The following is a 21,147-nucleotide window of genomic DNA, read 5'->3' as shown; positions in this document are numbered from 1 at the left end:
ATTATAGGAAGTGGACAGTACTTTCAAGTATTGGGGCTCAAATGAAGGTGATTTTGTTCACCCTGCTGATTGCATGCAACAAATGCTTGAGCATGTCAGGCGTCACAGAGTTAACATTGATGGCAATATTTGCACTGTGATTGTAACCACCATGGTGTTGGAGGTATTTGTGGATCAATCTTTATGGCAATTGAACTTAATTTGTAGGATTCTAAGACCAAAGTTTCTGTATGCTACTATACTTTATGTTGTGTTCACTAAATACAACTGACTAAATCTTTGATGTGATTCTGCTAGTCCCAGACCAACTTTTCATGATAATGAAGCTTAAGCAGTTTTTTGAGCCCATAATGTTGGATTAATTGTTAGTTTCTTGTTTGTGCAAATAAACATAGAAGCTACATTATATGCTATCCCGTAAATTTTCTTTTTCTTCTTCTCATTCTTGGTATCCTGGGTAATCTTAACTTTCTTCTCATTCTTGTTGTCCTGTAGGGTTGGCAGCGGAAACTTGATCCGGAGTATGATGTTATGCAAACCTTGCAAGCATTGCTTTTCAAAGTTGATTGGGTGGATTCTCTCTTCTACACAATCGAAGGAGTCATGGCCCCATAAGGTGCCTCATATTCTTCAGTTTCTATACAAAGAAATAAGTTAGACAGAGGTACAGGAAATACGAGATTGCTGTCGTAAATACTGATAGAGGAATCTTAGGGAAACAAATAAAACTGTTTTCTTGAATCATGTTTTGTTTCACCATTTCCTATTCCAAGTGGGTTGGAAGATCTGTTGTTCAATTTGTGGATGACGACGACGATGCCTCAAACAAGTTAATGGAACAGTTTATGCTTACTGTTAAAAAAACTGACCTCACTCCTAGTTGTTCAAATGAGGAGATGAATGTGCAGTAAATGAATGAAAGGAACAAACCTGGAACTGGTTTTCGTTGCCGTTTTCGGTTGTTTCAACTGCTTCGAAGAACTAAAAACATTATTGAATGCAGCGTTAATGAGACGACATCCCGCGAAAAGCGACGACAGTATCATCAACGCTGCACTCAATGAGGTTTTTAAGCTCTCAAATCTTTCTTCCCCTTTTCGATTTCAGTTTCTGAGATGTTGGTATCCTAGTTCTTAATATAGATAGCGTCGTCGTTGCAAAGTACAAACACCAGTTACATAAAGCTTGTACTATTCTTCTTCTTGCTGCTAACAGTGTTTCAATGTTGTACTAATGCTGTGTGTAGTACGTGCCATCACTGTACCGCTTTTAACATTTTCTAATCCGAAATTCAACTTTCTCACGTTGAGGTAGTGGGGCGGGTTTGGTCAATGTGGGAGATCTGCCTCGCCAACAACTGGGAATCCCAGAAGGTAGAAACTCTCCTGAGTCCTGCCCAAGAACCAACCTGCCCCGAACCCTAATAGGACCTGTTAATAGTTGTTGGGGTGCCGATTAATTCAGAAAATTTGATGGGGCGTTTTTGTTTTAGTTCCGGAAGCCAATTTCCATTTTTACATTATCTTAAATTTTGGAAGCTTGTTTGTTAAGTCTAATCTCATTGAAAATGTTTATGTTTAATAAAAATTTACAGTTTACTCTATTGAAAAGACACTTTTCAAACCATCCTTATAGACCTTATTATGTTGTTTTTAAAATAATATTACATTATATAAGGTTAATTATTTTTAGATCCTCTCTAAAAATGCTAAATTATATTTTTCCCCACCAAAAAGATATGTACCCGACAAAACCACCCTGTCAGGTCGAAAAAAATTGAAGGCAGTTGGGGTCCTGACTCCTGAGTTCTTAAGGACTCGCCCCGGTCTAAAATATATAAAAATATATACATTGTCTTCGCCTTTCAGTATGTCTTTTCTTCCCCTAAATTAGAATGTCCTAAAGTTTAAACATTAATAAATGTTATAGCAGTTTATTTGTTCGTTATTAAATAGTTGTTCAATAGTTGATGAATTAAAAATTATCTAGCAATACTTGACGTTGAGAAAGATGAAGAAGTTGTCACTAACATATAATTGATATGAATTGTTTGTGACGTTCTGTTATGAACAATTTTATTTGTATTTGAGAATTTATTTATTGGACTTGAATATTTGATGAATAATTTTATTTGCAATTGATATGTTATTTTTTATATATTTGTACGGAAAAAATAAAAAAAATCATATCTATCGAGTTGATGGGGTGAACGTCTACCCAAATATCCACCACGTTGTCACCCCTATTCAATATACAATATCTATATACATATATAACAAATTAAAATTAAACATATCCACCACGTTGTCACCCCTATTCAATATACAATATCTATACACATATATAACAAATTGAAATTAAACATATTTTTATTTCTCACAATTCCATCCAATTCAATTTTCATCTTTTTGCACAAAAATTAATTAAGTGTTTTCATTCCATTCGAAATATAGAAATAAAAATGAAAAGAGCCAAACGAGGCTAAATTTCCCTCTCTCACCGCCAATTTTATAAAACGGGACTAGGCCGTCAACTCGCCGTCAATGTGATCTTCAGATTTCCTCAACGGCGCTGTAACAGCGGAGGACCTCTCTGGCCAACTAGGCCAACCGCCTACCAAAATATCATAACGTCACGCGCATGCAGCATAACAGTTCCATACTTCCATATAAGCACCTCTCTCTCACACACACACGCAGATATCATATACCTCTCAGCTCTGGTTTTCTCTTTCTCTCTCTCTCTAGAGCGCAACAGAATTTGTAGAAAGAAGAAGAGGATATCTGAGAGAAACAACCGGTATTAATGGAAAGAGGTGCTGAGGTGCTGTACAATCCTTACCGCAGTTTGCTTTTGGGGGATGGAATCGCGGCATTTCGCGCACTTTTCAATGCCGAAAGACAGTACATGGTGGAGGAAGGCTACGTGGAGAATCAGAACCTGATTCGAAGTGAAGCTGTTTCGTTCATTGCACAAGTATATCGCGCTTAATTAATTTCATATGTGTGTGTGTGTGTTTCTGTTTCTGAATATATACGTAGTGATCTGAACTTTCAGTTGAAGTCTGTGTTAATTGTGACTTTTTTTTGTGGACATTTTTCGGATGTGAAGCAGTTAGAGCGCGAGTGTTCTGATGCCTTCGTACCTTACATGGCGATGACCTACTTCGATCGATTCATTTCCAGACATGAAATTCCGGTATCTACTTTACACATTCAATTGTTACTCCGTTGATTTCTCTTTGGTAGAAAATATAATGCAATTTGAAAGAGATGTATGGTGGACCTCTCTTGTTCTTCCATCACCTTTGATTAGAAGAGACGAGCAGTTCAATGATCGATGCTAAGTCTTCTTCTTTGTCTTTTATTTTCCTCTGCAATTAATTATTCGTAATTTTCGTGTTGTATTTAAATTCTTATGATGATGCTTAATCGTAAACTGAATTCTATGATCAGGAAGTGCTTCTGTTCCCTGAAGAGAACAAAACTCTATTCCTGATCTGTTGCCTTACCCTCGCTGCGAAGCTCAGAACCAACAATTTCGAACTCTCTACGTTTCTGGTAACTAAAATTTGAACTGCATCGGTTTTAAGCTTTGCACAGTTTTTGGTGTGCTTCCCCTTCAAGAACTTTTGACACAGGAGCACACACAGAGGACTGAACATAGGCGTATGGGAAAATCAACAATCAATTTTCTCTGCAATATGAATGCTGTTTAAGTTTGTTATTATTACATCATTACAGCATGACAGGACTTGCTATTTCGCGGCCAGCGACGTGCTCAGAATGGAGCTGCACATCTGCGAAATATTAAACTGGCGACTGCGAACACTGACACCAATTTTCTTTGCCGAGTACTTCATTGAACTCCTCCATCTGCCACTAGATTATCCTTCACCACGCCCATCAATTCATCAGCTCATCATCAAATCTCAAGCAGGTATTTAGTTCTTTGTTCTGTTACCGAAATTGTACGATTCTGCTCTCTATTAGTTTTCAGAATGCTTTATTTCGCAAATGTAGATCAAAACAAAATCTGTGCATTTGAAATATGTGTCGTCATGTCTTGAATACTTCATATTGAAAAAAAATTAATAATTGTATTTTGTGAGTGGTAATAATCTTAGTAATGGAACCAACTTTATTTTAGAGAGATGTTGGAGAGTATCAAAGACATAAAATCCACTAGAAGTGTTATTCATAGGAATCAAATCGATTTGCTCTTTATAAATTTTTATTTTCTGCAGAATAACATTGCATCTCCCATAGAATAATTCCCCCTTTTCCTTGAATTCTCCTTTTTGGTTCACTGGAGCTTGAGTGAAGTCCTTCATTCTTTCCAAGTCCCAAAGATATATTATAGATCTTTCCTCTGATTCTTTGTGGGACTAAGCTGCAGTCCCAAATCTTTTGCATTGGTTTCTTTTTCAGTAACTCTTCACTTCATTTGCCATGTACAGATATTACTTTCACAGCGTACAGGCCATCTGCTGTGGCAGCCTCCGCAGTGCTTGCGGTTTCCTCGAAAATGTTTCCTGCGCGAGCTAATGAGCTCAATTTCCGCAATCATTCTTCTGAGTTCCTTAACCGGAAGCTTGCACTACTGTATGAGGGTCTAACTGTAATGGTGGTCGGTGAAGCCTCCACCTCAGCTGACAGGCCCGATACCCAGGGCACCCCTAGCTCAGCTGACAGGACCGACACCCAGGGAACCCCTGTCTCAGTTGGGGAAGCCTCTAGCTCGCATGGGACTCATCCACATGTGGCTGAACAAGCTGAGGTCGAGATGGTTCGCAGGGCAGGGATGGAGCCTGCTGTTGGTGAAGGTGAAGCTGAAGCTGAAGCAGATGAAAATGGAAAAGACCTTGTTCAAGCCCTTGATGTGCCGATGGCTTTCAAGCTGGAGTGGGAAGTTAATAATGATACCCACAGAAATTTGGTCCAAGAGGCGACCCTTGGTGATGTCGCTGCCAATTTTACGCAGAAACTCAATGACTTGGCGAAGACCGTCAGCGATTGCTGCACCGTTCTGTGAGCATCCTTTATTTCTTACTGCTATTGATTGAGGAAATAAATAAAATCTGCTGAAACAGGAGTAGTTTTTCACAAACTCTGACAATATTAATTGTAGTAACAAGTGGCATACTGGAATTCGGCTTTGTTGCTGTAGTTTTTGGCTTCTCACTGCATGTCGATAGTCCTTCATGCAAATAGGTTGCTGCAACTTTTGGATGGATTGGCGAGGTGGCCATGCAATCGTTGCTGTCTCAGAAGTTCTCTCTTTTACACAGTATTACGTTAATCGACTGTGCAAATGATCCTCTTGCTATCCATTGATATTAATATGAATGTAGGCCATTGATTGAAGACAACCCAATTTCCCTGAGTCTGACCTAAATGTTTTGAGTTGGGTTGGCTAGAGTTGTGGGTCAAGCATGAATTCAAATAGATTAAAAGAATCAAGGTTCATACAATCTCGAAAATATCAAATATTATAATTTTTACATATATACTCCCGTATTTCTAACGAACAAGCAAATAACAGAAAAGGTTGCAGGTAGGTACTATTGTGTTGTAAGTTCAGGAGTCTAAACAAATATATATATATATATATATATATTCTATGTTTGTCCTCTGCTGTAATGAAATCCTTACATCCCCTAATAATCCAATTATGTTTACAAGCGAAGTGAATAACATAGCACCACAGTTAATAATGAGTGTAACACCAGTGAGAAGTGAGAAACAATATATAAATATTGCGTATATATTCTTGAAGTTGTTATTTCCATGCGAAATAGTGTGAAGTACGGCTGCAGTCCATCTACATACCGTTTCACGTCTAGCCGTTCAACATTATAAGACCTGCTAGAGAAACCAGGGGAAACGGTAAATGGGTCTTGAATTTGGGATGTCAGTTTTTACCTCCCAAATCCCAATTTTGTGTTTTTTCTAAATAAAGGATATCTTCCATGTAGGAAGCCCACATAACGGCACCTGGTTTTCTCTTTGGCAAAGGAGACCACAAACACCTCCTTTAGAAGGCACATGTACCTAATTAAAGTCGGCTCACAAGGTGATTAAAAAAACGCAAAACAAACTATAAACCAACATTGAAATTTGTTCGTTGGAAGCTTTCCACTCCACAACTGGAGAACTAATCAATTTCAAGTTGTCAAACCTTCCAACAGCCCTGCCATCCCTATTAGAGTTTTACTAACAAATAGAGCCAACAGACGAAGATAAAATATGTCACAATTCCTAAATTTGATATGGGGAGAACACCTGAGTTCATATCCCCCATGTATCAGAATATAATCACAAAAGATATTGACCAAGTTAAGTTTCACAGAAGAACAAAACATAAATATTGGTATATGATCGCTCATGTCTCTTGCAGAGAAACTGTAATGGGTCGAGAATTATGAGAAGCTTTACTCACACCTCAAGCCTGGACTTCAAAATCACTCAAGAAAACGAGCGTGGCCTACAGATTCAAAGGTTTGCTTGAAGCATGTTTTCAACCATTTCCCTGGCTAATTCTTCAGCAGCTGCGCCTCAAGTAATCAACCATCAATTCTCTCAAAGAAGTACAAGTATCCCATGTCGATCGGTGGGTTCTTGGAAACACCAACTTTATCATCGTTGAAAATCACCCACCTACCATCTTTGTAGATATGAGCAACGTAATGCCCGCAGTGCGTGGATGTGCCAATGTGGCTCACTAATCCAATAAGCCGGTATCCTGAAGAGGCAACAGATAAGCCTTAAAACAAATGCTATAATGTCCACTATCAGGCAGCACAAAGTTCCATCCCCAAAATTATATCAAACATGATTACGATCCACCACCACATAACCAAAGTATATTCAAAACACCAAATATCCACTCACTCCACATCCCTGAAAACCTTTCTTTTTCTTATACAGGGAGGGGGAAACACTCGGGAAAAAAGAAGGAAAATTAATGTCCTTTCAAGCGTAGACAAAAATCTACAAGATATTCGGTGAATATCCAAGTTCCCTCACCTGCCTTTTCTAGATCCACAAACCGAAGTTTTTTACATGCTCCAGATATGGAAAGAAAAAGCATTTCAATAATGTCTAGGACATAAGGAGTTTGTAAAGAAGGAATACGAAGAACTAACTTCCTTGTCCATCAGGCAGAGCAGCATCAACCTCCGTGCCACTACTACTAGGTGTAGTATCCATGTTTGTAATACCAGAGGGAGGATTAAATATCCATTCCGTGGCTTTCTCAATGTCACCACCCTGTAAACAACAAAGTACTTGTATTATAACTTCAGCAATTCGTTTAACCTGTAATAGTTCACTCAAAGAATCAGAAAAATCAAAACAGTCTGGTATAAAGTATTTTACCGATGCCTGCAGAGCCTTCCGTGCAACTTCTTCATCAAAACCAAATGATATTAACGTATCAACCTTTGATGGATCAATATAAGGAGCACTCTTTTGCGCTTTTCCAATAGGCTCATCGATATCTGGGAAAAGATTAAGTATAATGCACTTGAGTACAAAAACTAAGAGAAACTAATAACTTACATAAACTGGTCTCAGCAAGGCTAATCCTGATGTGGAATACCTGGATCATTCATATGGTTAAGTAACCAATTCATTGCTTCTTCCACTCCAGCATTGGAGGTGCTGATAGCAGCCTTTTGACAATGAAGATATTGAAATCCCATTGACACAAGTTGGGCAACAATATCCTCATTGGCATTTAATCCATCATCCTCAGCAGCTGGACATACAGACAGGAAATATAAAACAGCAATCTATACGGCATGCTGGGGCAGAGGAAATAAACATAGAAAGGTAGAAAATTAATAAGTCGTGTCACCCTTTGCAGTTTTTCATTAAGATACATTATGAGGATGATAACCATGTAACCATTCCATAAACTTGAAAGCTGTAAGACAACTTCAAAGGCTGGAATCAGGAAACATCAGCTAATTAAGGATTACATTCACCATGCAAAAATAAGGTTTCCCCAAGATGGGTCCACTCGGAAAGGTTATTGACACTCTGTTTTTCATTTCAAAGCGATCCACTAGGACTACTGGATGATACATATCACATGCACAATCAACTTCAGAAAGATCCATGAAAATCAAAAAGCATTTCAGATAAGTAGAGCTGAAAAGGATCCTCTGACACAACATTTTTACCAGCTTGACAATGCATAACAGGAGACATGACAATAAGTATGATGAGTAATACGCATCAGAAAGCAAATTGACACATGTGAAATTTCTTATATCGGGTCAATGTCTAAAAAAATCAACAAATCTTCTTTACACGTCTAAAATCATTAAGATTTAAACAATATTAAAAGAATAAAAATACAAATGAAGAGTTAAGCATACAGAAGGGGCAGTTCTAAAAGAGTACATACCGCAATCAGGTAACAATTCTTCCCCAGGTTGAAGACCTTTGCTGCGCATATTACTGATGTCTATGGTATCAGGAACATCAATATAGACGTCTACAACACCAACCCAGACAAATCAAAACTAACTATCATCATAAGTAAATTCCACAAAATTGCTAAAAAATGAATAGTAATTAAAGCTACATGAGAACACACCAAGTTTTTTTGGGACCCAGCCTGCCTCCAGGACGAATTTTCTCATATGCAATACCAGATAATTGGGAAATGAAGTCAGACCAGCAGTTCTGCAAATACAAAGTAAGTATACATTAGATGTGGAATATAAACAAAAGCCAAATACTCAGCCTAGAGTTACTTCATCTTTTCATCTTGTTCAGCATATGTGCGAACAGTACAAACGCTGCGTGCATTTGAGGATAAGCCAGAGAGGAACAGAGGATAGCAGATGCAAAAACCAAGTTCCTTCTTTTCCTTGGGAGGTCACATGATGGGAAGGAGAAAACTCACTTGATCGCAGTTGTCTTGGCATTTAATGCGGTGCTATAAAAATCATGCAACTCCTCAGGCGCAGAAAAACAATCCAAGCAGTCCATCAATGGTACCCTTGGGCGAACAATTTCATTCGAAGACCTACAACAGAAGACATATATAGTAAGGCACGAAACAAGCTGAATGCATACAAGAATAGGACAGTTTTAACTCACAGTTCCTCCCCCCTTGCATTCTTCTCAGCTTTCAACTTTTGGAAATCCTCTAATTCTTCTGATATATCAAGAAAAATGTGGTTTTAAGATTAAAGGATTCACAATTGAGACGATGTAATAACATCAAGCTTGGAATAATGAAGTGAACTCACTTTTGTTTGTAGCTTTGTGGAGTGGAATATTTAGTGAAAGAATATAGTCATATCTTTTGTTATACGCAACTTTGCCTGAGGAACATTGCAATCGCTCTTCAATGCCAAACTTGAAACTCCTTGCAGGATCAAAGTTGGGATTCCCTGAGTTGTTCCGCTCAACTTGATCAATAAGATGCAGGAAGAACTCCAAAGCATCCTATATTAGACTTTCTTGTCAATCAACAATAGTAAACATGCAGCAATTATATATGATACAACTGTAGAAAGTGAAGAATAAAAATTGAGCTTTTAAAGGTAAAACAGAATTCCCATCTTATGCGACATCTCATAATGAAATTGTCAGACAACAAGGACAAACATAATAGTGATTCTACTACATGTTTACTCCTGCTCAACTGATCCAGAGTGCAACTATTTCACACTTTCCAGGCAACTCACAGTTTCTATAAAGTTGTAGAACAACGAGGTACTAACACATCATTCACAAAATGTCAGTAAAAGTTGCAAGATCAACTTAACCAAGTTGTGTACTAACAGTGCTGTCATTTCAAAAAGGATTTATTTATTAATAACAATCCAACCATGTAAGCATACCTGTTGTCTCATAGTTGAAAATTCAGGATGTTTTGCAGCAATTACGGACTTGAACATTCGAGGAGGGATTCCTTCTTGTTTCTGAAAGTTGGAGCCAGTCAAACACTCAGGATTAGAGAGCCAAATGCCCTTTATATAACACTGTAGTGAAAACCTTAAAACATCAATTCTTTGAACTACTTCAGTGTTACAACTGTATATTCTTTTCTTAAAAAGCTCCCTTATAGACCACTAATACTTTGATAATTTGAGAAGATCCAGAAGTAAAGATACACATTAATAAAGTGGATGCCAAACCAAACAGGTACTCACAGCAGTTAGAGTAGTCTGTGACGCATCTCCATCATCTTTCTGAATGAGGGGAAAAAGGTAGTTTCTATCAGCAGAACAGAGGAATCCATAAAGCAGAAGTAAAGAGAAGGAAATGAACATACCTTTGCGGCCGGAATGGAATATTTACCAGAAAGCAATCCATGAGCTAGTTTCGTTCTGCATAAAAAAATGATGCTTTATTCAATAAATGGCTGCAACAGTGTAAAAAAAGTAAAGCAAGATATATAGTTTTACAATCACCAGTCTCCAGTGCACTAAACTAAATAAAATATTTAATTGACAACTACGACGAGACATGAAGGATGTTCAACACATCATCAAAGCAGATAACAGTTCAAGGAATCACCAAGAAATGCAGAACACTAAGTAAGCACATTCTGTGTAACCAAAAGAAAGAGAAGAAACTTTTATGTCAGAGAGGTACTACATGAATTCACAAGTGAAAACAACAACCAACAATAATCACATTCCCTCCCAATATTCTTTTCCTATAGTAAAGTCCTGCTATGTCATCACTAGAACTTCCTTGTGCCAGGAACCAAGTCAATGTGGCATTCTGTATTAGATCCTATCTATGATCATCTCTTACTTCCAACTAGACCCACCCCCATCCTAAATCCAAAAGCACAGATAAAATTTGTGCATGGACTAATCCATTTGTGAAGCTAAAGAAGGAAAATACACTCAATTTCTAAAATCAAGATTTCCTCATCACCTAACTCCAACTGATGCCCTCTATTCAAAGTCACCTTCCAGGATTATTAAACCATAAAAAATTGTTTTGTCTGGCTGATCCAGATCTTCACTCAATATTCAAGTTCTCCAGACTCGTTAATTCTCAAACTTCTTTTGTAATTTTATGAAAAATATCATCAATACAAATATCATATTATTAAAAATTCATTACAAAATGAAGCAGACCAAACATCTATTAGATGTCAAGCTACAACAGTGGGTAAGACAAAGTTCCACATAAAGAAGTTCATCATTTGACATAAAGCAATCATTTCTCTGCCGATGTTCAGCGTATTCTCCATCATAACAAAGTGGGTAGTTCCTATTCCAATAGTTACAAGAGAGAAATCTCCCAATCTTTTGGATCTCCGTCATTGTGTTCAAATGTGCTTTGGGATCAATATGGAGCTAAGCATGTAGGATTTTGGGCCATTTGTAGCATTTGTAAAGACATGCACAACCCTTCAACGAAGATATATGAACTCAACTACACCATTATTTACAGCACTACTTCTCCATCAGTACTGTGCTTGAAAAGTTCCCGCTTTTTGCAGCCTCATACAAGCAGAGAAGACTTATTACCACTACTAACATCCAGCATTATCATTTATACGTTCCTTTGATTCCCAGTCGTCCATGAATAATGTGCAAAAGATTGAAAAGAGGTTAATCATAATAATTGCAAGAGCCCCTGGTGTCAAATTCTAAACTCAGAAGGGAACACTAAAAATAATCTTTTCAATTTTTTTCAAAAAAAAAGTTACTTACAGTTGTGTATTTAGATCTACAGTTGGATCAGCTGGAGCTGTATCAAAAGCCACCTTCAAGCCTTGATCCAAGTAGTATCTAGGAAGAAAATCACAAAGAAACCATAAATCCTTAAGAACCCATGTAACAGATAGCTCAATTCATGTCAAAAGTCGATTACTATCCGAAACCACAGTGCAGTAACTGACCGTGAACAGAAGCCACGTGTGGAGAACACGACTTGCATAGTTGCAGCCAAGTAACAACTGCAAAGCAAACAATTAGGAAAGAAGATACCAGTAATGATATGAGAATGCAGTTTTATTAGCACAAATATTAACAAAACCTGTTGCCAAGATTAACAAGTCCTGTGTAACCTGGTCCAAACAGTGGCTCAACTTCCTGTCCACTCTCTTGAATGCGGTTCCAGTCGAAATTGGTGTTCTGATCAAGTTCTCTCTCAGCCGTTGTCATTTCAGTCTAATATGTTACCAAGACCAATTCCACAAGTGGTTACAATTTTAACAACATAGGAAGCTATGAAGTAGTAAAATACAATGATGATGATGATGATGAAGACGACGAAAAAATTGATAAGGAATACCAACCAAAAATAAATAAATTTTATTTGAGACATCCCATGGACCAGAAAGGTTAGAAAGTGTGTTCAGAATTAGAAACCACTATGTAAAGAAAGTAAATGGCTGTGTTCTACACTTCTTTGGATTGTGCTAGGAATACAGTCACTAGAAAAAGGAACTAAGAGACTGCACTCTCAGACAAATAGCTTTTCTTGATATAAAGTTGGCAAATCATGTTTACTCGTATCCTTCTGCTCCAACAACTGCTAAATTCTGCATGCACTGTAGTACCCACTTTGCACCAACAATAGGACATGTTATATGCATGAATTTCCAGCCTCTTACCTTTTGCAAGGATGAAAAGTCAATACCAAAGTGTTGCAAATGCTGTGCTAGAAGTGGGTCAACAACACTTGCATCCTCGTCATAAGAGTAAACATCTGAGCTGCCAAAGTTTGAACTTCATGATTATATATGAAAAAGTAACAAAGGCAATTAACTCAGAAAAATAGGCCACAGACTAGAGTTCTGATGTTCAACTTCTTAACCACATCTTAAATTAGGGTAAATTACAACCACCCCCTAAGGTTTGCATAATTACAAATACCTCATTTGTTGTTTGAGAAATTACAAATACTCCACCTGATTTTAATGTCCATCTAACGATGAGCCCATTCCGTTAGCCTCCGTTAGGGTTTTATCCAATTTTAGTAGTGAATGGACCAAGATGCCCTTTTGTATTATAAATTATAATTTCATATATTTTATAATTTTCTAACATATTTTTATGAACTATTATTCCCTTTAAATTATTTATTTTACCCACCCTTAAATTTTTTTACATTTTTCCAAATATTTTTTTAAAATTCAGCAAGGGTAAAATAGTAATGTCCACTTCACCGTTTAGAGGCTACATAATTATTTTCCATTTGGGGGGCTCTTTGTAACTTTCATTGTAATGAGGGGCATTCATAATTATGCAAAAAACTCAAGAGAGGTAGTTGTAATTTACCCTTAAATTACCAATATTTATGCTAACTTGTTGATATTGCTAACATGAACGCCAAACAGAAGTTAAGTAACTAAATCTAAGACAACTAATTTACCAAATACCAAGCAAACTAACATTGGTCAAACAAATAATGGCAGTATCGAATTCTATGTGCCATCATAATGGTTTGTCTTCAATGTCTATGTGTCATCATAATGGTTTGTCTTCAATATATACCACATCAACTAGATAACCAACTCTCGCTCCTCCATCCACATTCTTAATTTGAATCTTATGATACTAACTGAAATAAAGGAGGAAAAGAATGAGGTTGAATGAAAAAGAGCATCACTTGGAAGGGAAAAATCAGACTGACTACTAATTCCAACAAAATTACCTCCCACCTACAGATCCAAATACAGTGACATTAAAGACAAATGCAAGGTAAGGAAATTGAAACAGAACAGTTGTTCCCAATTTCTGTATCAAATTTTGCTAAATAATACCCATCAAAATGCGTAACACGCCCTAAAACAGGTCACTTGAAGTCAGTCATACTAGATTCTATATGCCACTGACCTGTGTAACTCAAAAAGCAGATAAGTTCGAAATACAGTCACTATCTATACTTGAAGTTTGCAAGCATGAGAGCTGTAAAAGAATGACGAATTGCAAGCACGATATAAATAACAGAGAGAAAACAGGCGTTACCTGCTGCCTCTAAGTCAGCAGTTATTGTTCCAAGTTTTACAGCAAGAGGATATTTGGTCACATTGTAATGGTTAACTGCATGGTCGTTGCCCCCACTTCCATCCCAATTTCTTCTACCACAGAGGATTGATCCATCTGTTAAATTTAACCAAAGGTTGTCAGTCTTCTCACACTTTTCACACTTCCAGCCAGATGGAGGAACAATGACCCCATTGTCAAGCTGTTTTAATTCCATGGCATGTTTGCTTATGATTTTTGTATCGGCAGTCCAGGCAGCAACTTGCTCTTTCTTCTCCACACCCACACTCATAATGATAGCATCAACTGCTAATCTAACCTGCAAGTACAGCGAAAATGTAACAAGCCAAAAAAGAAAACATTTAGCAAGTGAACATACACCCACTGAGTTACCTATATAATACATGCATGCAAAATATATAATATAACAAATTCAATTAAAAGTCGGAGAAAGTACCTTTTCTGGCAACTCTACCCATGGAAAAGGAAGGGTAACGTAATCTGGTAAAATTACAATTTCATAGCTCTGCTCATACACTGGGTCATTGTTATCAAATCCTCCTTCAACACCTACAAACAAAAAAAAAATATGATTTACAGAGAACTATAGAACTATACACAGGAATCTACTTCTAGATATAGTACCATCATGGTACTCCAATGAATGAGACTAGCAAAGAACTATCAAGAATCCACAAAAAATGTAGCACTTGAAGCATCTGATAGGAATACAAGAGAATGGGCAACAAGTGGAGCTAATCCCAATTCCTTAGCCAAACAGGTTAAAAGAGCCTTATCCTAAACTATATGCATGCCCTATATCTAAAAACAAAATAAATCAGCACCTAAATTATCTCTTCCTTTAAATATTGTTTCGTTTTTCTTTCCTTTTCTTGCCATGCATATGATGTGAAAGAATACCATCTCTCCATTATCACTATCGGACACATCAGATCACTCAGTCCAAAAGCATCAATCCTCAACAAATACCAAATAATTAATTACATACTTAGGGCCTCTTAAGCGTTTAAATCATGGGGCTGCATGGTATTACAAGTAGAGCCATTGAACACTTCAATGGTGAAGGACTTGCACTTAAAATAAAAGCACTGCACTTTAACTCTCAGTACCTATAGCTAGAAGTGTTGGTTTCTTTGATGGCCTATCTTCAGAAACTAGCTTTTGGGTCTCTTTGATGTGCAGATAAACAGGGTTTCCAGTCTTCTCATAGTTCCAATGCACGAAGTCCTTGCCGAATGCGAGAAATGAATTCATGTCCACAAACAGACCACCCTCTGATTTCTGTGAAAAAGAAAAAATAAATGGAAAAAGCATTATGGTTAAAGAATTTACAGGAAAAATGAGCATAACACCTTATACAGTACAAGGCAACTCAGGGCAGAGGCGCCCATTACACATTTCAGCTCATCCGCACCTTCCCATTAACAGATGCTTTTACAAACTCCTCCACCGCACAACGCGCTAATACAAGATAAAGTCAAGCATATCAAACGAGCAAAGATGCCACACAAAAGTGTTCTGGCCGCAGCTCTAAACTCGGGCGCCAAACGACAACTCAAAACATTTGATAAACCCTAATTCTTAATGAAGCAACAACTAGCCACAAAAAAGAATTGACACCCAACGCGAGAAAATATTACAGAAACGGCAGCAAACAAGTTATCCATGCCTTCAAATAATACACACAGTTCACATATACATAATCACAACAAAACAATAGCGAGTAAAATTCAGAGCAAACAAATACCGGAGTATCAAACGAAATGCAGCACTCCTCCTTGTAGATGCGATTGGTAGGCTCTGGAATCCGAACCCGCGAGAGATTCGATCGCAGCAGCTCCATGGACCTTTTCTTTCCTAATAAAAGAAGTCACTCGACTAGAATTCCTCCCTCCACAAGCAGCCCAAACCAAAGTCCCTAGAGCGAGAAAGAGGCGAGAAAATGGCGTAGAATCGAGTGCCTGTATCTGTATGTATAGGCGAATATATTCTTTGCCCTAAGTCTCGGCAATGGAATCGCCTTTGGCGTCGTTTTCTAGTCTTCGTTGTGAGTATTCTCACCTTCTTATGAACTATGATGATGGGTGTGCTCATAGAGGGGAAGGCGGCCACTGGAAGTCGCGTTTTCATTTAAACAGCGACTTCAATGTGACTCCAGAAAGACAATTGCAGGGCTCGAGGGGGTAGAATTTTCTTCTTTTTATTCTTTTTAATTATTTTAATAAATAATCAAAAACTACGTTAATTTTACATTTGGATCGATGGAATTGAATTTGAACGACTCATTTAAAAAAATAATTTAAAATAACTCTATATTAAAAGTATTTGAATTTTATTAGAGCGCATTTGGATTGATAAATTTGAATTTGAAGGAACGACTTTAAATAACTCCAATTAAAAATAAAATAAAATCCATCAATATTTCAATAAAATATAGTTCACAATTAGATTTAAAGTATTTAAAATCTTTTAATTAAAATTATTCAAACAAAATCAGATGATTTGTTATTAAGGATTTGAAATCCTTCAATCCAAATACAACCTTAATATTAAACAGAATATAGTTCAAATTTAAAAGTGAAAGATTTATAATTCTTTGAATTTAAAAGTATTCAAACAAATTCAAACGAGTATGACTAGGGATTTGAAAACCATGTATCTAAATCCATCAATTCAGATGCAGTCTACTTATTTGCTTTTGTCTTTATCGCAACAAATAATTCAATATGTTTTAATTGTATTTTTTTTTTTTTTAAATGGGTGAGTCGTGTAATGATTTTTACGCTTTTTAGAGTGTATGTATAATTTTTTAAAAAGTATGAATGATTTTTATAAATGATACCAATATTTCTGGTGAATGTATATTTATTCAAAAGGTATTGGTTTGAAATGTACTGAAATTGCTATTTTTTCTAATTTAGTAAGTTAGATTCCATATATTTATATTACAAATTGTAGTAAAAAGAAGAAGAAAAAATTGGATGCTTCGGCTCAGGTAAAAAGCTCACATATTAATGCAGATTAGATTTTTTTTAATTCTAAATCATACAACATCTTTTATTTCGTTCGACATATATGTACCTATGACACAATGACCCATCAGACTTAAAAGTTACTAACCTAGCTCCAAAGTGCCATTGGTTAATTATCGTCGCATCCTATTCAATGTTTTGAGATCGAGATTGTTTGTCGAATCAAAAAAAATAAATGGATCATTTTCGATTGATGGGTTAGTTGTGATCGGATCGATGACGTCATATTTATGTTATAAATAACAAATAATATTAATATACTTAAAAATCTCTTCTTTTTTTTTTTTTTGCATTTCACTCTTTTTCTTTAATATTAATATTCAATATGATATATCATATAATAAAATAAATTTAAAAATAAAAAAATTCAAATACAAGCAGTATTGCACAAAATAAATATATCAAAGTTTGAATAATAAAAGTGAAGCCAAAATCCTCTTTCGACGAAAAAAAAAAGAAATCAAGCTACAAAAAGTTCAGCGGTCAAACCACGGATATAGCGATTTTTGCCACCTAATTAGTTTCTTCTGATTTCACCTAAACGGGTCGGCGATTTGAACGGTCGATCAACTATTTTAAAAAAAAATATAGGACTAGATATACTGATATGTTTAATTACACGACTAAATTTATTTAGCACATATTATTATGACTAAATTTGTTAACATCATTATATTTAAAGAATAAAATGTGTTTATCCAAAAAAAGAAAGACTAAAAGTGATACACCCCTATAAATACAGGATTAAAAATGAATGAACTTACAATTTTTTTTTATATAGTATCTTATTATATGAATAAACATACATTTTTTTAAAAAAATAAATTTACTCAACAAACGATCTTAATAGCAATCATTTTGTTAAGAAGCTTTTTTAAAAAACAATCGTGAATATATACAGAATATATATATATATATATATAATAATTGTAAAACAGAAAGTTTATGGAATTTAAAGAATTCTCTAACTCCACAATGTGCTCAATATCGATTTCTACAATGATAAATTTACATAATTATAATAAAAGGTTACTCGTCAATTATTTATATATCAGAATACCCATTAAATATTTTAGAATTTTAATTTTACCAATGACAATTTTTTTTTTCCCAGGACCAACATTTGACTTGTAACCGGACTTGTCTTCCAAGTCAGTGCCGAGCTAGAGGCGCAGTGGGTCAGTTGGATGTAATATTAGAGTAGAAGTCGGCGAAATCGGTCCAAAATGCATAACATTAGAAAAAAAATTACTATTTGCAAATTACTAAAATTATAGTAAATAATTATTATTAATTATGATTAAATAAAAATTAATATAAAAATTTTAGATCATCCATCATAAAAATTATTTTTGTCATGATTATGAGTCATAACAAATATTTTAGCCACACACGAGAAAATGAAGATAACAGTCATTGCGTGGCTGTAACCAATGACTATTTATTACGATTATTTACTTTTAATTATGTAATTCAACTAGTCATAATCAAATATTAAAATTTCTCTAGTGTAACCACATAAAAAAAGGGATAATTACATTCTCTACCCCTAAATTCGGTGTAATTACACCTAAACATCTTGTATTTTGAAAAATTAGATCTAACATTCCTGGGGTTTGCTTTCGTCTAATAAATAAATTCATTCATTGTCAAAATTTACAGAAGTTGCTGTAACTGAAAAAAAACTCGGAAAAAAAATAATCTATATTTACCTCCCACAATTGACTTATTACTAATTTATTGCAAGTTAGATACTTAAAAAAATATGATATTGGTGACAAACTATCAAGTGTTAATTATCATTAATAGCACATATTAAGTGACAATAATTTTTATATTGTCACTATATGATGCGTATAAAATTGTCACTAATAACAATTAGTGACAACTATTATTTGGTGACATTAGATCGTTATCATACATGAGTCACTAATTGTATTCAATGACTTTGTGCACATTTTTATCATTAATTCATGTTAATAATAATTTTTATTAAACAATAACGATTATTAAAATCATGAATTTTTTTATTGTGACAAAATTAACATTCTTGTCATTAAATATGTATAATTAATGACAACATTAAAATTGTCACTTTGTGCTTTTTGTCGCTAATATTCTATTTCCTTGTAGTGAGATACATCTTTTTATAATCAAATTATTATCATACGTCTTCATGCATTATTTTTTCAGTTATAAAGGTAATTTAGGCGAAAAAATAGTTTAACCTACAATAAGTCAATTAAGAATAAATATAAATTTTCATTCAGTTTTTAATATAATTTCAGCAAATTCAGTGAATTTTATCTGTAGAGGGACTTATTTATCGAACGAAAGCAAATTTTAGAGATATTAAATTTAATTTTTTGAATTATAAAAAAATTTAAATATAATTACACCAAATTTTAGGAAAAAAAAGAATATAATTATCCCTCTAAAAAACAAGGAAAAAGAGAAGCATACATAGAATATTCCATGTGTGGTGCATATGAATTGTTGCTAAATGCAAAGACACATAAAAGAATATTTGCAAAACACCTTAAATTCCCAAGTCCAAAAAGGGCTTGACTTGAGAGACGACAGTAAAATTAGACAAAATCCGACAGTTGGTGTCCAAACAAGGTAAAATAGAAAAAATCCTCTCATGTCCTGCTCAGCATCAGATATTGACGAGCGCCAAAGCCGGCCGGCCCTCCTCCTCCTTCCTCTCTCTCTCTCTCTCTCTCTCTTGACACGCCACACACACACACTACCAAACACGTTCCTTAGTTTTCTGAGACGCCCCTTCTCCCTTAATATCCGCCACTCTTCGAATATTCTGATTTCCCACCCGCCCTTTCCTCGTAATTCTTCGTTTTCATCGTTGTTTCTCTCCGCCGCTTCTCCATCCCTCTTTTTCCTCACAAAACTTCGGCGCATGCGGCCGTTAATTTGATCAACTAAACTCCCATGATGATGTCGGTCGATCCCACGTCGAAGAAACGTGGAAGGAGCAAACTGTTCACGTGCTTTAAGCCGGTGGTCGTCGACGGTGATCATGAATCAGATGGAGATGATCAGAGTGGCCGGAGATTGAAGAAGAGGGACTCCCAGAGTTTTACTGTCGCCGTCAAGGCCGTTCTCTTCAAGGCCTCGCCGGTAAGATCATGATTTCTTCAAATCAAGAAGTTGGACAAAAAATTTCTTTGCTGTCTTGTTAATTTGAATATTTATGGATTTCTTACCTATTATTAATTCTTGAACCCATTTATTCAAATTTCAACCAACCGCCACTTCACCACTTACCTTAATTTAGTAAACAAAGTAATTAAGGATCATAATTTCCGACAGGCGGATTGTTAATTAATTTACATTTTCAAGCATTAAAGACGGCAAGAAACTGACTGATGAACACGATTATCATCTTCCCCAATGATCAGCTGAAGAGATCCCGGAGTGAAAGCGCAAAGCACGATTTCTATCGCCTGACGAGCAGCTTACATTTAAAAAGCAAAAAGCTCGTCAGGTCCATGAAGAAGAATCTATCATACCCGTCATTCTGGGCCCCCGTCGACAACAGTCTCCGGACAGCTTCATCAACTCGTTCTTCACTATTTTCATCAACCTCATCAAGCCGGCGAACGAACTCCTCATCAGTACTGTCTTCTCCGAGAGCCTCTTTGACCTCACCGGCCAACTCTAGACTGGAAGAAGCCGCAGTGAGCGTGAGAAGGTCTGCGGCTCTTGATTTCAGACAAAGGAGTCCGCCGACGTCAATGATCAACAGTCAGAAACCAATGAGGAAAGATCATGTGGGGAGCAAGGCATGTGTATGTAACCATATTCTTGAAATGTGCGTGCTCTTGGCTTGTTTGATTGCCTTAGTTTTTTGTGGGAAGGCTTTAGCCATAATGACCTGCACTTCGACGTGGTTGTTGATCGGCTCCGGCTGCCAGGGCCGGATGGGGAGGGCCGTCGACTCATTGGAAAACAATGACGTCTTGGACTCGGAGGAGCACAAGAAAATGGTGATCATGAAAGGGTTGTTGGAAAGGAATCGATCTAGGGGACTATAGTTGTGAACTAGTCCAATTTTGTTCCATATGTTTGGTACTTAATTCGGAGCAATATTGG

At 36.1% G+C, this 21,147-nt stretch overlaps 4 protein-coding genes across 5 annotated transcripts in view; 3 read left to right on the top strand and 1 right to left on the bottom strand.

Annotated features, from left to right (window-relative positions):
* Positions 1–876, top strand: part of LOC105176759 (probable serine/threonine-protein kinase abkC) — a 4,009-nt gene extending 3,133 nt beyond the window's left edge. Inside the window, exons 4-5 of the mRNA XM_011099661.2 lie at positions 8–163; positions 496–876. Of these exons, the coding sequence (XP_011097963.1) occupies positions 8–163; positions 496–615 (276 nt within the window). The 3' untranslated portion in view covers positions 616–876. The remainder of the gene's footprint in view (positions 1–7; positions 164–495) is intronic.
* On the top strand, positions 2,693–6,451 carry LOC105176758 (putative cyclin-D6-1). Of its 2 annotated transcripts, none has more exons than XM_011099659.2 (5): positions 2,693–2,976; positions 3,112–3,198; positions 3,456–3,560; positions 3,744–3,939; positions 4,460–6,451. In XM_011099659.2, the coding sequence occupies exons 1-5, from the start codon at positions 2,806–2,808 to the stop codon at positions 5,032–5,034; spliced, it is 1,134 nt and encodes a 377-aa protein (XP_011097961.1). In that variant the 5' UTR covers positions 2,693–2,805; the 3' UTR covers positions 5,035–6,451. The 2 variants fall into 2 exon arrangements, with proteins under 2 accessions (XP_011097961.1, XP_011097962.1); XM_011099660.2 differs by having other exon boundaries at positions 2,694–2,976; positions 3,115–3,198.
* LOC105176757 (ubiquitin carboxyl-terminal hydrolase 14) lies at positions 6,103–16,072 on the bottom strand. The gene is made up of 20 exons (XM_011099658.2): positions 15,750–16,072; positions 15,112–15,283; positions 14,439–14,551; positions 13,964–14,300; positions 12,607–12,701; positions 12,027–12,160; positions 11,890–11,946; positions 11,702–11,779; positions 10,300–10,354; positions 10,178–10,216; positions 9,866–9,946; positions 9,269–9,467; positions 9,117–9,174; positions 8,920–9,042; positions 8,608–8,696; positions 8,416–8,505; positions 7,603–7,761; positions 7,380–7,501; positions 7,148–7,271; positions 6,103–6,744 (listed from the first exon to the last, which is right to left on the bottom strand). The coding sequence occupies exons 1-20, from the start codon at positions 15,843–15,845 to the stop codon at positions 6,566–6,568; spliced, it is 2,400 nt and encodes a 799-aa protein (XP_011097960.1). The 5' UTR covers positions 15,846–16,072; the 3' UTR covers positions 6,103–6,565.
* Positions 19,679–21,147, top strand: part of LOC105176778 — a gene marked incomplete in the record, with an annotated part of 1,685 nt that continues 216 nt past the window's right edge. The window contains 2 exon segments of the mRNA XM_011099682.2: positions 19,679–20,172; positions 20,454–21,147. Coding sequence (XP_011097984.1) covers positions 19,984–20,172; positions 20,454–21,089 — 825 coding nt within the window.

The sequence above is a fragment of the Sesamum indicum genome, linkage group LG14 (genome assembly GCF_000512975.1).
Source record: "Sesamum indicum cultivar Zhongzhi No. 13 linkage group LG14, S_indicum_v1.0, whole genome shotgun sequence".
NCBI lineage: Eukaryota > Viridiplantae > Streptophyta > Magnoliopsida > Lamiales > Pedaliaceae > Sesamum > Sesamum indicum.
Note: the sequence above shows the minus strand (reverse complement) of the source record. Positions and strands in the feature narration are given on the sequence as shown.

Excerpts from the sequence above, each read along its gene's own strand:
- LOC105176758 (XM_011099659.2), top strand. The coding sequence starts at position 2,806 with ATGGAAAGAGGTGCTGAGGTGCTGTACAATCCTTACCGCAGTTTGCTT. Across the intron at positions 3,561-3,743 it reads TCGAACTCTCTACGTTTCTG|CATGACAGGACTTGCTATTT; the intron begins GTAACTAAAATT and ends ACATCATTACAG. Across the intron at positions 3,940-4,459 it reads CATCATCAAATCTCAAGCAG|ATATTACTTTCACAGCGTAC; the intron begins GTATTTAGTTCT and ends TGCCATGTACAG.
- LOC105176757 (XM_011099658.2), bottom strand. The coding sequence starts at position 15,845 with ATGGAGCTGCTGCGATCGAATCTCTCGCGGGTTCGGATTCCAGAGCCT. Across the intron at positions 7,762-8,415 it reads AGAATTGTTACCTGATTGCG|CTGCTGAGGATGATGGATTA; the intron begins GTATGTACTCTT and ends CTGTATGTCCAG. Across the intron at positions 7,272-7,379 it reads GGAAGGCTCTGCAGGCATCG|GGTGGTGACATTGAGAAAGC; the intron begins GTAAAATACTTT and ends TGTTGTTTACAG.